Here is a 16,781-nt window from a genome sequence, read left to right on the forward strand (position 1 = left end):
ATTTTGATGGTTAACCTTTATATTTAGAGTAATCATCAACTCAACAAAACCATCCAGCACTCCCTGCAGACTACATACGGTCCTAGCTATCAGGACAGTGTCATCCACCTACTGAAGGGTTGGGAGAAACCGATTGCCCGCCTTGGGGAAATCTAGTTTCTTCTGTAACAAGTGGCAGCCAAGGTCATTTATATAGATAAGGAATAGAAATAGTGCAAGAATAGAGCCCTAACAAATTCTTAGGTTACAATGGATGGATGATGTGCATTCCCCCCAGGACCAAAGCAAAGTTTAGCTGACGTATCCCAGTAAAAACAACGTAAAAAAAGTGTAATTAAAGATTATTCAACCACAAGACTTTCCAAATGGCCCATAATGTGGAATGGTTTATTGTGTCGAATGCACATGACAAGTCCATAAATACTAATGCTAAATATAATAATATGCCTTTTGTGACACTGGTATGCTTTGCAGTTAGAAGAGAATGATTCAGACATTTTCAACCATATCAAAGCCTTTTTCGAAGCCAAATTGCACCTGAGATGATGTTATTGGAATTAGCCCTGTCCTCCTGTCTAGCTAAAAGAACCCTGCCCAGAATCTTCACTGTTGAGTGTAACAATGACATTGGATGAAAACAGACTGCGTTGTTACTATCTCCCTTTTTGCAAATTGGAACTATAACAGCTTCTTTCCAAGTGGTGGGTAAAGGGCCAGTTGTTGGAACTCCAAATACGTTTGCAAGAAGGGGGCTTATAAGTTAATATTTTCTGTAAACAAGTCTGAGGAGACTCCATTAGCGCCTGGAGCTTTACCACATTTGCTATTCTTAATGGTAATGTCCTTAATACTAATAGTATAACTAAACTTGGGGGTCAGTTAGATATCTTTGGCAGAGAGTGCATTATTATCCTGTTGTGGACAAAGTGGACTGGGTGTTTGAAATACTTGTGTAAAATGTGCGACCCAAGACTCAGCCACAATTAAACAATCTATCTTGGGGGAGGGCCCTTATGTAAATATCAGCTGATTCACCACATCCCAAGCAGGACTTGCGTCCCTCAATTTCCCTGCACCTATTAATTCAGACCAAGCAAGGTCTCTTAGCTCCACCTTCCTAGCTCTCAGCACTGCTTTATAGGTCTTGGAGGCTGCAAAGATCGGTGTGGAGGGGGCTATATGGGCTGTGTTTGGAGATTTAAAATTGAGGGATTGAGGATCAAACAGTCCCAAAACCATCTATTATAGAACCTGAGGGGATATCGCCCAATAAACACTTGTTTACAGTCCCTATATTACCAGAAACTACAGACTCCACAAACCTTCTTGGGTCAAAGGAATCCCACCCTATCCAGAGACCTTTATTAGCAGAAAAGTCTATTGGGGCCACCTCCAAGTTATCCTCTTCTTTAAATGGATCCACATTAAAAAAGCTGCAAGAGGATTATGATCACTTAAACAATTAGGGATCATTTTAAATTCTGAAAAAAAGAAAATTAAATGTATCTAAAATCAGTATAAAATCGATAATACTATGTTTCCTGCCCCTGATAAATGTTGGATAGGGCTTTGGATGGGGGAGAGCACACCACCTCGCTCAAAAACAGAGGGTCCTCGGAATATGCAATCTTGTTTAGAGCACCCCTATAGCTGGAGTGCTTAGAATTAGTCATCGCCTGGCCACCCATGTTCTCCAGACCGCACACCTGGAACCCACTATTCTCACCTAGAGTGAAATTAAAATCACCGACCCATAATAAACAATATTCTCGATTTTTTAAATTCTAATTGGCAGTCATGTCATCAAAACAGCAGTAATCAAACAGGTTGTGATAAAAGGTAATAATTAACAAATCATCTGAGCTCAGTCCAAATATCATTAATGCTTGAAACTAAGAAGAAAAACCTCGAGATTCCCCGCTAAGGTGGGGGATTTTAATACAGATCAAAATAGCCAATCCTTCCTTTGCCCACCCACAAGTGGAAGGTAAAGCAGGATTGCAGAATGACAAAAAAACATAATTAATCTCGGAAACTCTGGTATTCATATGTGTATTGTATGCTGGGTACAAGGCAAGAGCCTTGGAAGTTCTACAGAAAGCAGCTTATTCTTAGATCAGCAAAAGTGCAACTCTCATTCATCAATGGCATGCATTCACTTTCCATGACCCTCCCGGCAAAACGTATAATTCTTCATTGGCTGCACCCTAAACACTCATGTTTGCATAGCAGAAGCAGTGAGGTTTATAGGTTTGCAGCTAATTGACGACCTGAAACCAAGAGCCATTGGTTAATGTGTATGTATTAGCATAATTGGACTTATGGAATTCTGTACATTTACTGTGTGCCTTGGTCTTCACTAGGAGGGTCCAATTAGCTCAAAATGCTGCAGTTCAGATGTTTTGCTTTCACTATGCAATTCCCTTTTAGCATAATCTGCACTGGTCATTTGTGATCTTGCATCTCTAACTCAAGTTCTTCCAAATCTCAGAACTCTGAGCCCTGTTATTGCAACCATGGTTGTTGATCTTGGGTTTGATGTCCTACATTTTAGGTCTTCAAAGGTCATGCATCTAATCAGATCATGTGTTTTCCACCTGATTTCAACTTGATGCTTAGTCTGAAGTGTAGGGTACATGGTTCAATTTATATTTACACCTTCCACAAAAATGAGTATGCTCTACACCCTTTGTACTCTTCCTTCTAACCTCTCTCACTGCACCCAACTTTTCTCAAATAGCCCAAGCTACTTCCTAAAATCTTTCAGCCATACACCTAAAAAGCCCATGAACTGCATGGAAAACTGAGTGCTTTTTTACACTGTTTTGGTTAAGTATCTCTATTTAAAAGAGATATAAGTAGGAACTTACTCAACAATTGAAAAGCAATTTATGTCTCACAAAGTGCATGGAAAGCTGGATATAAATGCCAATACTATTCAAACTTGCAAGATGTGACTTTAACTTTTACCAGACTAAAACTAAATATGGATGGGAAGGTTTAGCACAGTTTTGCTGGGTGTCTGCGTGCCGCAAGTCCACACATACACACCATCTCTTTACTTTATTTTTAAAGATCCCAGCAGCGCAATGCAAAATGAAGTTGTGCCGTGCACATGCAAACATTAGTAAATATGCTCATGCATTCCACTGCTAACGTTGCACTGTACAAAAAAAAAATATATATATATATATATATATTCTATTTAGTTAGGGAGATCGGGCATTCCAGATTTGCCAGGAGAATGCCAGATTGTCACCATCTATCCCGGCAAATTTCAGTAAATTTAGCATGTCCTGGTTTTTGGAGAGAGCTGCCCAACACAATCAGAGGAAAGTTTTCTTATGTTCCAAGAGCAGGATTAGCTACCTCCCCTTACCAGAAAACAAGTTAACTAACATAGATAGTTTTGTGTGTAAAAACTGTATTTAATTTCCCATCAGTGCTTTATGATCTAGACCAAACTTGGGCGGGCCTTAACTGATCTCGGGGCAAGGTGAGGAGGGGTGGCGTATCAGACCAAGAGAAACATCATGCTGATAACAGTGCTGTGTTTTAAGTGAAATAATGAGTGGCGGTAAGCCACTCTGTAATGGGCCATCAGTAACTTCTTTTTACATGTATATCCTGGCTGGGAGTGTGTATCAAAGGAGCTGAGACCCCAAATAATTCTCACCTCTCCTCCGTTCTGATAATCACAAACGTTTGAAGATCACTGATATGGACTGTCTATGTGAGATGGGGAAAAATTGAAATGACAGGTATTTTGTCTTTTTTTTTTCAATAATTTGTCACCAAATAATGAATGATTATTGTGCACGTTGCCTTTTGTTGAAGTCCTTTTGGTGGGATAACTTATACGTCAAAAAATCTAAAATTAAATCAAATAAAGATGTAAATCAATTGGAGCATTTCAGGTTAGTGCTCAACTAATCAAATAGCAAGCACCAGCAGCTGCCACAGAATCTCTTTCCCGCCATTTTTCACAAACCATACCGACCTAGGTAGGACTAATGTGACTGGGCAGGTAATTAAAGCAGAGAGAGAAGGCATCACTTCTAAGGTCATTCGGTCTGTTACTGAGGCTGGAGGAATTGATCCTTATGACTGTCACAGGCTCACCTACGTTATCACTTCCGATCAGATTCAGCAGCAGGCGCGTGCGCGAGTAGCCTGGAGGAGAACTAAGCATTTAATATCAAGTTTCATTTCCCTGTCAGACGGTGCTTCGTTCAGCCACCGCAGGCTGCTCTTTCGTTACTCACCGCCAATCGCTGAAACTCAATGTGACTTGGACTTCTCTTGGCCTGTTGCCAGGAGGTAACGTGACAGAAGAATTTCAAGGAAGCAAACAGAGACACTGTTTCACTGTCACTGCCACCTAGCCCATTCACCTCCAGCAGCTGTGCGTGTCGCTCTCTGTGTGCGTGCAGACAGCAGGCAACAGGGTCAGGCAAAACTCCTTCAATAGCACTGAGCAATTTCCTGCATGTGGGTGTCTCTGAAAGAGATGCCGTCAGTCATCAATCACATTGTGTACACACTCAGGGGAGTATTTATGAGCCTGTATTGCCACTGGAGCGTCAACTTATGTGACTCTCCAGTGGTGCTAACCTCAGCTCCATATTTACAAGGAGGTGTAACGCCACTTTTTATGGCAGAGCGGTCACAATGGGTGGTCAGAGAGGTGTGCAATGGGTGTTGCTGTGGGAGTGCCACAGCAACACCAATTACATTTTGATGCTGCTTCAGATTTACAAGATTTCGTAAACCTAAGGCAGTGCCAAAATCTAACACCACCCCCAGGGGTGCCATTAGCAAGGCACAACGAGGAGGAACACTTTTATTCCTCCTTGTTTTTTGCTTTTTCTATGCGTGCTGCAGATCAAAATGCCAGAAATGATGTTTATGTGCGGGAAGGAACATTTTTCTGCACATAAACAATCACACCCCTCAACGCGGACATCCTTGCACGATGGTGCAAGAATGCCTGCATTGGTGCTAGCAGTTAAATTTAGCGCCAGGACAGGGAACAACACAGGGGTGCGCCGTATTCACTGCATTGTGAAAATGATGGAGTGAGACACTGCCAATTTTGGCGCTGCATTGCGTTCCGTCATTTTTCCATAAATATGGGCCTCAGTTCCTCATTCATGCGGTGTGAACACTACATACCTAATTGATCATACTGTGTGCATACTTAATACTTCATCAATCATGCTGTGTGCACAACATAACTCTTCAGCCTTATCATTACGTGCATGTTAGCTACCTCGTGGATCCTACTGTGTGCACTGGGGGTACACAACTCTTCACATGGTGTTCATGTTACATTTCTCGTTACCCATGTGGGTACACAATAGGTATATACTCATTTTCACTGTGCGCGCACTACTTTGGGTGCACACTAGATAGCAAGTATTGCTAGGGACTTCATTGATCACGTGTGCACAATGATTTGCTTGATGCTTGTAGGAGGCCTGCCCTCTATGTAGTGTGGAAAGCTAGGCACTTTTTATGGTAGCTTGGTCAAGCAGTTAGGCCAGTCTTGGAGAAGTGCAAAGCATTTGGTGTAATCCCAGTATCAATCATGCAACTCAAATATTTGAAGGAATAACTTGAGACCAATTTAGAAAAATACTTCATTTTTTTATATAATCTCTAAGACCAAGATTATGAAAATTGGTTAAGTACTTTTGGAGATTTTGAAGTTTAATAAAAAAAATTATTTTTGTGCGTAATTACTCACCATAGGACTGAATGGAAAGTCGCATTTAAAAATATATATAAAATCACACAGTTGCTTTACCAAGTTCTTCTTTTGCAGGTTGGTCGAGGTCATCGGTGGGCACACTGTGCCAGCTGGAGAAGTTCAGACAGCACTGGTGCAGGAGCAGCTGTAAAAAGTCTCCGGAGCTGGTGCAGGGCCACTGCGGGGGACTACTTGGAAAAGGGATGTGCAGGTAACTTTAGAGGTGGTTCCTTGGGATCCTCTTGGAGTATCCAGGTTGCAAGGGGTGAGGGACCCTTAGGGAACAGCAGGTTCTTCATTGCAGGGCACAGGGAGGCCGGGTACAGAGCGAATCTGTGAGCCAGGAGCTGTGCTCAAAGATGCATTTGGTTCTTGAGGTAAGTCACTTTAAGGGTCACTTACAAGACAACGGTGGCACTCTGGTGGGGGATCCAGGGTGTTCCTGAAGTCGCTCAACTGGAGATTTGTCCTGGTCCTTTCTAAGTCCTGGGCTGACTGTTTTTCTTGGTGCCAAATGTCAGCTGACCAGTACCCAGGGTATTGATACAGATCGGCCATTGGAGGGTCCAGTGAAACCAAACTCGGCACACTTTCAGGGTTTGTCCCTGTGGTCGTTGGTGTGTTGTCAATCCAGGCTGCAACTTGCGGTTCAGAAGTTAGAAGACAGTCAGTGAAGTGCCCCTCACTGGGTTGCTGCTTTCTTCTTTGTTGCAGAGTGGTACCTCCACTCTCGAGGGAGTTCTTGGTCAATTGGTGAAGCCTAGAGGTCCTCTGGGTTTCTTGAGGTCAGTTCAGCTTTCTAGCAGCTCCTCAGAGGCGAGTGTCGGATTCTGAGTGCAGCAGGCAGGGTTTGGTGCCTCTTCTTTGTGGAGCAGGTCCACAGTTCATGTGCCTTGGATCTTCTTTGTGCTGATCTTCTTTGTGTCCTTTGAATCTGATTATCTTGTCTGGGGGAGCCTACTAAATACAGAATATAGTGGGCGTTTTAGGGGGAACCTGGAAGTGTCCAATGGGACACTTACTTTTGGATGGCAACACACACTACAGTGACCACTTACTGTGGGAAGGGTCACTTCCCTACACCTGATTGGCTATTTTCCTTACCTCAAGGATGGAGGAAAATGAAATGGAGTGTCCACCTCACAAGCAGCACCTTAGGGGTGGTGCATGCCAGGTGGGGCCACTTCTCCTACCCTTTGTGTGGTTTATCACCTTTGCTCCTGCCAAACGTGGGGTTTGCAAAGGAGTTGACCATATGCTACTATCAGCAGTCCTGGAGGTCAAGTTTGAAAGGAGGTTAGCCCTTTGAAGCTCACCGCCAGGGAAGTGCACATTCCTGAGGGAGAGGGGTGTTAGCACCCAGGAAGGGAATTGTTTTACAAACCAGAAAGAAAGGGCTCTCCCCCAAGGTTAGTAGATTGGGTGTCTTGGGGTGGCAGGCTGGATAGAACCAGTCAGAAACCATGCCATGGTTAGTTATCTTTTGCAGGGAACACCTCTAAGATGATCCCTGGGTACATTTAGGGATATATTCAATACTGGCATCACCTTGGATTTATCATTCTGAGTTGTTTGATACCAAACAACCCAGGGTCCAGAGTGGCCATCATGTGGCTGGGAAACTTGTGTTGACCAGTGTCCAGCACATGTATTAACATGGCTGCTCTGTTCACGCACTATGTCTCAGGTTTGGCAAGGACACAGTGGGGCATATTGCTCATGCAGCTATGCCCTCACATATAACATGGTGCACCTGCCTTAGGACTGCTAGACCTGCCAGAGAGGTGTATTACCTTTAGTAAATGCAGTGGATGGTGGATAGGGCACGCAGGCAGTGTGCCATGTCGAGTTTGTGTTTTAGGTTTGCACCAGGACACTCAACCTGCAATGGTAGTGCTGGGTGCATCTGGATGCATGGCCCTAGAAGCTGTCACCGTCAGTGCTGCTGCCCTCAGGAGCCTACCTTAGTACCCTTTTACTAGGGGCTTATAGTGGTAGCTGAGGGTGCATCCAATTGTGCTAATGCATCACAACAGTTTTAGGGAAAGAGCTCTGGCCCAGGGAACCTGGCTAGCAGGGGTCCTGGGCACTACAATTTCTAGCTACATCAAACATCTAGAAAAACAATCGGGGCTAACCCTTGTCAAAAAGAGGACTTTTCTCACAATCCTTATTTTGTGTTCACACTAGGTACTCTATTGATCACACAGTGTGCAGAGTGGATTCCCTGAGATCATTTTGTGTGCACATTCAGTGCCTCATTGATAACATTTTGTGCATGCAGGTTGTTTTTTACCTCAAAGGATAGACGTGTTGGAGGTGCTGGGAAGGCGCTTGTGTTGAGTCAAAAGACACCAGGCTATGGAAGCAGACAACTTTATCCTCGAAAGTCAGAGATCTATTTTTTAGGTTTTGTCAAAATTCATGTAGATGTGGGTGCATTTTTGGTCAGATTTTCCTGTTCAATACTGAATGCAAACTTTTGTTCTGTGACCAAGACAAGTCACTTCTGTTTAGAGACTGTGATACCCCACGTCCCTTTCTCTCATCTGTTGACCGTGTCAAGTCAAGCATAGGGCATCCTGTTTCCTACACATCTTTCAGAACACCTAAAGTTTCAGTTATGGGTGTACTCTAAATCTGACACTTGGTTTCACAGTCTCTCATGGACGGACTCCATTGCCCGTTGACAAGTCTGAAAGAGCAAGCAGGTCTTAAGGTGGCTTCCACTAAAATCACCATCAAAAGGCCTTTCAGAATGCTCCTTTATTTGATTTTGTCTGCTTGTTTTTTGCTACCTATTATGCCATTTATAGGATGGCTCCTTTCAAGTATACCTGTCAGGTGAGGCCAGGTCTTGTTGTTCTTTTGCACTCAACAGACAGGTGTAACAACAGACCCTTAGCCCAACGTTGATGAGCGAAGATTAACAACATGTCTTAAACTTTCTTTTTTCCTACATTGAGTGGAGCAGTGTGTGGTTTACACTCCGTTCCTACAGCACTGGCAGATGTGACAACTTCATGGTTTGTTAGTAACTTTGCTTGCTGCTTGCTGCTCCCCTCCACTGACAGGGACAACGCCGAGTTAAAGTTCAGAAACGCATCTCCGGTCTCACTGCCTCAACATTACACCAGTAGCGTGCATAGAGCGTGGCATACTACTCCGCCTCTCGTGTGAGGAGTACCTCATACCAGACAACCCTGTCACTGTGGGACTTTCATACACTCCCTGGGAACTTACCCAGACTACACCTCTTCCACCCCTTCTCGGAGTCACTGGGTGGCTCCACCGACCAGAGCAGTCCTGCTCACATTCCTTTTGGGCCATGCCACGATACTTCTACTTAGTCGCACAACCTCTGAGGGCTCCTGTGGCTGGCATATTTTTAATCAATGATCTGTGAGTTTACCCAGCCATCGCTTGTGTTGTGCATGCTTGCGTGCACTGCCGTTATCTTTGGCCGCATTTCACGTACTGTCATGCAACAGGTGACTTTTAAAGCCAGACCACTTATACTCAAGCTCTACAAGGTCAGAAGTCAAAGTTCGAAGGATTTAAGCAAATATCCCCTATGAATCGCTAAATTGGAGTGCCATCATTACATTTATTTTCGATGGCTCACTTGAACTGAACATGAAAGCTGGTGATCAGCGCGGTGAAGTAACACTGACAATTTACTAAACTTGCAAGCGGTGTTTCGGATGGCAACATTTTGTCAATTTGTCAATCTCATTTCCTCACTAAAATATTGTGCAGTGGCCTTGTGCTTGTTAAGATGACTACATGTCAGTGTGTGTTTTGTATCAAATAGTTATTTAGTAATTGCTTCTCCTCGTCTTTCCCAATTTTTATTAAAGTTTTAAAGGTTTGTGACCTTGCCTTTTCCAAATATCCAAGTTAATTTATGACTTAAAATGTTAAAAACTGCTTCAATATCGACATCAAGGTTTTCTGGTGACATCATAAAGCACGGGACAAAGCCCGAGTGGTTTCTAAATACCACCAGATCTCCAAGATGGCACTATAGAACTATATTACACATGTTATCTTATAAGTAATTTTATTATTGCATGTTCATTTGGAGGGAAGGTTTTAAAAGGCTGTTTTCTTCAAGGTGCTGCTAACAATGGGCACCGATTGGGATTAGGATGTTATAGCTATGTTTATCTGTCCTCAAGGAATTGTTGATAACACATGGGACAACAGTGAGTGACAGTTGATTTATGTGATTCTGTGTATGCAGCATTAATCACATAATTATGGAGCTGTCACGTTGCCACCTAATTTGCGACATTATTGGCAAAATGTTCATATGTCACGAAAACATGTGATATCTAGCTGAAATCAATTAAAAGATGAGTACCGGAGAATGTGGCAAATAATTTTTTCTCCATGCCACATAATCATAATATAGCTGATGATGGTAATGTCCTGAAGACTGTTTTGACGGGTTGTTATTATGATGATGAAACTCATTTTTTACAGATAACCGGCAAATATTTTCCACATTTCATGGCTTCCATTAAAATGTTTGGGGTTTAATACTACTTCATTTAGTGTAATAATAGCACCCACATATTTAAATAAAAATCACAAATGTTGATAAATTATTGATTTCTAAAAAGTGCGAGTTCTCTGCAATTTGCAATTTGGGGAAAATGATGTTCATTCCCAAATACAAAATGGTGACTGTAGGCTTATACATTTCAGTAAATTAACACATTTACTTTAGAATAATTGCATTGTGACATTTTTTTTGCAATTGTTTCACACCTTTTTAAGCATATAACTCATCTGAGGGTAGTCATTGAACTTTCCTTTCTCTCTGTGAAATTTTTTCCACCGTGTGTAATTAGCAAAATTTTAGGGGTGTACAAAATATGTGTGGTTTGCTTCTGAGTAAGTATGCAAGGTTTTGAAAAATAATGCTAACTTACGTGTATTTTCAAAACTGCCATTTAGCGTTATATTTTAGTGTGAACTGTGTCTTCACATCCATTTTGGATGCAAAAACCCATAGAGCTGTAAAAAACAGAACAACAAACACCTGGTGTCCCAAACAGCAGCCACTCACATTCTGGTTGTCACCTGCTCCTCTATGCTTGCACAAAAAGTCTGCCACAAATGGCACATAATGACATAAAGTGGCATAATAGCATAATTTTGAAAAATTCGCATAACATCAGTCGTGTGACATTACCGAAATTACACAAGATTATGCACTGGTAATAGAAAGTTCACCATGGTCTACAAATTTTGCAGAACTCTGGAATTTCAAAATTTATTAAAGCCACTGATCAGCCAATTACTTTCTTGAAAAATTCAAATGTAATGGACAGAACATATGAGCTTCTGGCTTGCAAGTTTAAACAGACAAGATATTTCTTACTTTTTTAACTCACTGATGCAAACCCACTAAATTGTAAGCATATCTCAACCAAATATTGAATGGGCTTACATCAAATCAAAAGTAAGTATCTAAGCAAAATGTCAATTACATTCGAGCAATGTTAGAGGAATGAGAAGAAAATGGAAATGCAGCTTTGTTGAAGTAAGAAGGACAGCACATCAATTCCTTGTCACCGACAGTTTCAATTTTGGCCTTATTGAGCATGTGCTTTACATGTAGATCTGCAATGTAATTGCAGGAGGCTATAAACCTATCATGGGAAGGCAGTGGACACTCACCTGTGCATGGGAGCGACTCTTCCCTGTATCCTTAACTTTCTTGGCGAGCCGCTTCTTCTTCTTGTGGAGAGGCTTGGACTCTAAGATCATTTCCTCCAGCTCAAATGTTGGGTCACAGTTCAGTCGGCCCTTCTAAAGAGGTAAGGTCAAACTGTCAGTTAGTTTCTATTTGATTCTCTACCATCATCTCAGACATAGAGGTTAAGTCCAGGGCAGTTACTCAGAGGGTTAACTATGGGTTTCTTCCACTATCCTTCATCAACCTAGGCAAACAACATAATTCACCTCTACCATTTCAATATCAAGAGCTTGTTTCAGTCATATACTTGTTAATTATTGTACTGCGTCATCACACTGTTATGTTCTGTGTTTTTACTCAGTGTGCACTTCAGAAACCAACTGTATGATCTTCATCAAGTGTGCAATCATTCAGGGCTATGTTAATTTAGAAAATAAAGCATGCACTTTCTTAGCACAGTAGTCACTTGTGGCCACCTGTCCTTCAATGCTCCAGTTGCCCCTAAGCCTTAGTGTGCTCATATGTTTTAACCAAAAGCTGCTTTACAGTTACAGTATTATCTGTGCATGCTTTTGTCTTCTGTTCCGTTGTGATGTGTCCTGGTGAATAGATCACAACAGGAGAGAAGACAAAAACCAAGGGTAGTGCAACATTTGTTTTACAGTTGTTTGCAGATGATGGACACAACCACTTATTTGAAAGGAAAGGGCCTTTCATCCTCCGACTTTGACCCACAGTTAGATGGAGACCTGAAGAAAAAGGAAAAAGAAGGCAGAAGAAAAGTACAAGAAAACTGTGACAAAATGAGAAAGCCAGGATGAAAAAGAGCCAGCAAGAGTGAGACAGACGTTCAAGTGATGAGTGTTGGAAGGAAAAGGCTTGAAGTTGAATTAAGTTTAGGCAGTTTTAGCATTCAGCAACACCTATGTTCAGCTACACCATCATTAGGCATCTTTAATGATGGGCCCATGAAAAGACGTTTGGCTCCTTCATCTAAATTCTTTTTAATATAAATTAGGCAAAGGCCAAGGGTAGCCTTTGCAAGCAAGACTGGGGCTGGAGCTTTGCAGTAGGAATGTCAGTATTTTTGTGACTGTTGTCTTTCTGTACTTGGAGAACTCTGGAGTGGAAGCTATCCCCACTTAAACCGAGCATGGAGTTAGAAAAAGATGAGCACAACAATGATGGGCCACACACCAGGTCGTTTATGAAACAATGTACAGAGAAGCTGGCAGACACATGCTGCAAGCATAATTGTGGAGACATTGTTCTCTTCTCACTTGCTTTTCCTCTTACCATCCCTTGACCCATTCAATCCCTCAAAAGTCAAGAGAATGTATGACCCGAACATGTCGAGTGTAGCATCTATCATAGGCTTGTGCCCCAGTTATCTGGTTAGGACACTCTCTGGAATGAGCTGCTGGACCCAATCATTGGCCCTGTCACAACAGAGCAGGAAAGATGCCCTCTGCATAAAGGCATATAGGGTATACCGCTGAAGTATTTGCTTCATGTTTCCAGTAATGTGTTGTACAACTTCTCAAAAATTAAAACATCTTGCTCCACTCCTTAAATTTATATGTCAAAGAGAAAAAACGCCCTTCCTTTTTATCTTTGTGTGACAGCTGATGGACAGATGGCACCTTGATCTTTTCTTTTCCCATCACCTAGTGTAAGCCCAAGAGGCAGTGCATTAAGCTCTTTATCTGAAGCCTTTTATATTTTCCAAGGAATGGACCATCTACTACCATTATAGGATCTACATGGTAGCCACATTTGGGTGATGGGCAAGGATATTCCTAAGGGCAAGCAGAATGAAGTTGTTTTTGAAGTAAGGTACATATTTAAGTCCCAATTGTCCTTTCCAGAATGCAGGGAATATACTAGTGTTTGCCAAGTAGCCCTGCATAAGTATTCCTGTTAGGGATCTTTTTCGCGCCTGAAGGAGTTAGCTTATTAAAACATGAGAAAAAGGGGTGGTAATTATTATTTTTGTAATGTGTAAAATGAATTGTTAAACATAGTGCACTGAAATAAATGAGTAAAAAGTGCACAATGAAAGTTAATATTTCATATAATCTACATTTGATACTCAGTTGTAAGAACGTCAATGTTATAGTATTTTAGAAATGTTATTCTTTATAATAATTTTATATTCAACAAGTTAGACATTTAAAGCATACTTAACTAAAAGCATATTTGTGTTCATTTTAGTTTGGTCAGAGTGAAGGCTGCATTGTTTTTGTATGTTCTAATCTTTAATGTGAAAAGTTGTTTTTCCAAAGCTGCAGGTGCTGAAATTAACAAGGAGCTTGTTTTGCACAAGAGAGTCGGAGAGAAATGCTACCGGACAAAAGCAGTATCTTGACATTGGCAGCAATAGCTTTTGAGATTCCTGAATGCAAGGGTGTATCACGGTCGAGTGCTGCAGGCTTCGGAAGACTGAAGTGTTTATTAAAATTGATTTGCAGTTTTGCTTTTCAAATGAGAGCTTTGGTCATGATGTCATCACACCTAGAAAAACTAAGATGTAAGTGTGGTCCAGTAGGAAAGAGACTCTGATTCTATTTGCCCCTTGCTCAGAGCGGACCTTTTCAGGTACAGACTTCTTATTTTCTGTCTTTATGTCACCGCACCTCTCTTGAAGAGAATCTTCTACTGAAGTTGTGTTTACTAGCCTTTCTCAGAATATCCCTTTGGCATTAGAATAGTTTAGGAGCTATATTCAATGATTAGGCAAGAGAACTTAATTTTATAATCCAGACATCACATATTGTTCCTGATTTTATGCATTGTTGTTATTGAAGTCCTGGTCTTTTTATATGTTGCTTTCATTTAATATTGTGCAATGCCTTAATTCTCCATTGGTGATTTTGTACATCTATACTATGTCCTTGGGAATCACCTATGTAACTTTGGCTTCGAATCTGTAATAAAGCCATTTGAAACTTTAATTTGACTCTGAGGTTTAATGTGTGACTATTGAGCTGCACTGTAATTGATTTGAATAATCCAGTAAAACTATTTATTCATCCCTCGGAATACAAAATAAAAGATTAATTGGACCTCAGATAAAAATATATGGCCCTGTGCTGGATCACTTCCATTATTGTTGTTTTCCTTATGCTGAAGATGAGGAGGGGAGAGTGTGATTGGTGCCCTACCAACAATACTGAGTTTTTTGTAGATGTGCACTTTCAAAGTGACTGTCTTGATTCACCTAGACACAATGATGCAGAAAAGAACTCAGTGGCATATTTACAAGCTCCTTTGCACCACCGGAATTACACTTTTAGTGACGGTCTGGTCATGCACACTACAGGGCCATATTTACAGGACCACGTAAAGCCACCCTGCATGGCTTTTCATGTCCTTGTAAATATGGACTGAGTCAACACAGTGCAAGTCACTGCATTTACTCACCCTGCGACAAGGAGACATGCCACGGGCATTATGGTGGGTGTTCTCACATAAGACCCATAGCATTTGACACATTCCCAGTTTTACGAAATCTTGTAAATGTGTCAAAAGCCTATGCCTACCCAGGGTAGGCACAAGGTAGGTGCAGCAAGGAGAAATACCTTTAGTTCTCCTTGTTTTTTCTTTTTCTATGTCTGCTGCATTCTGCAGCAGACATAGAAAGAGGAAAACACCTCTTGTGATTGTTTTTGCACAGGAAGGTGCCTCTTCCTAATCAAAAACAATCATCCCTGCAACGCAGACACCCTTGCACTATGGTGCAAGGGTGGCTGCAATGGCGCATGGCAGCTCATTTTGCACCAGCATAGGGGAAAAGGACAGGAGTGCGCTGTATCTTATAGATATGGTGTATTGCTGTCCTTTTCTTTTGACGCTGGGCAGCAAGAAGGCTTGCGGCACTACCCTGCATCGACAGATTGTAAATAAGCCCCCCCCCAGTGTCCACCCAGGGGTGCTCCATAAACTATAGTAGAAACATCTGCAATTAAGAAGACAAAACAAAGAAGCATTTTTGTGCTTGGTGCATCTATACCAGTCCCTAGTCTCTTAACCTGCATTCTCTGCTTTCCCAGAATTATTGACACACTTCACCCAGGCCTGCAGAATGCGCATACATGTGGCAAAATAAGTATGTTCAACATACTGCCCATCATTCTGTTTCTTTGAAATTATAGGGAAATGAAAGTACCATGGTGAAATACAGTTACCACACTTACTGCTTTCTTCTCCTGGGCAGTTTATATATGGATTTTGAGTTTTGACATTTGCAATGGGGAATAACGTGCGGTCCACCTCATGCCAAAGCCACACCCTTCCCCTATTGCATCCTCAGTTCCAGGCACAAGCTCTCTCAGGTAATACCTGGAAGTTTCTCTAGGGAGAAGGGGAGAGGGTATAGGGAATACAACTGGCCTATGTAAATAAATACCCCTCTGAGAATCGGAAATCGGTCAGAAAAGTTGTTTTCACCTGACTTCAGATGACCTCTATCCTGGAATAATGCTGCCTATGTGTTCATTTAGAATCGACACGAAGGGAATTGAGCCAGACTGTAAACCAAAAAAAACATTTGCAAAGTTAATTGATCTCACCTATGCAAGAGCTATTGGCTTTGCCAATCTGTTTTAGCCATGTTGTACACCAGCATGACTGGATAAAAGTTAGTGATGTAGAGCAGAGTGACATGGAGCGTCATAGAGTGGAAAAGCTAAGAGTGGAGTAGAGTGTTGTTGAGTGGAGTGGCAGAGAGTGTCATGTTTTGGAGTGGCGTAGTGTTTAGTTGCGTAGAGTGGCATACACTGGAGTGGCATAGAGTAGAGTGGACTGGTGTAGAGTGCATTGGTGTAGAATGTTGCAGATTATAGTGGTGTAGAGTGCAGTGGAATTGAGTGCTGTGGCATTGAATTCCATAGCATGCAATGCAGCATCGTAGAATGCAGAGGCACAGATTAGAATGGTGCATACTAGAGTGCAGTGGTGCAGAGTAGAGCGGCACAGAGTGGAGCAGCACAAAGCAGAGTGGCATAGAGTTCAGTGGCTTAGAGTGCAGAGTAGAGTCGAGTGGCATAGAATGGTGTAGAATAGATTATAGTGACATAGAGTGCAGTGGCATACAGTGAATTAGCATAGAGCGTAGTGGTAGAGAGAATGGTAGAGTGGTGTGAAGTTCTGTGGAGGAGAGTGCAGTGTTGCAGAGTAAAATGTCAGTGCAGCGCTATAGAGTGGAGTAGGGTATCAGAGAGCAGTGGCATAGAATACAGTGACATAGAGTAGACGGAAGTGATGTAGAGTTCAGTGACACAGAGTGCAGTTGTATAGAGTGCATTTGTGTAGTATGCA

At 41.9% G+C, this 16,781-nt stretch overlaps 1 protein-coding gene across 1 annotated transcript in view; it reads right to left on the bottom strand.

Annotated features, from left to right (window-relative positions):
• The window catches only part of STK32A (serine/threonine kinase 32A), a 651,463-nt gene that overhangs the window by 15,270 nt on the left and 619,412 nt on the right, over positions 1-16,781 (bottom strand). Inside the window, exon 11 of the mRNA XM_069244672.1 lies at positions 11,444-11,575. Within this exon, the coding sequence (XP_069100773.1) occupies positions 11,444-11,575 (132 nt within the window). The remainder of the gene's footprint in view (positions 1-11,443; positions 11,576-16,781) is intronic.

Source organism: Pleurodeles waltl, chromosome 7 (genome assembly GCF_031143425.1).
Source record: "Pleurodeles waltl isolate 20211129_DDA chromosome 7, aPleWal1.hap1.20221129, whole genome shotgun sequence".
NCBI lineage: Eukaryota > Metazoa > Chordata > Amphibia > Caudata > Salamandridae > Pleurodeles > Pleurodeles waltl.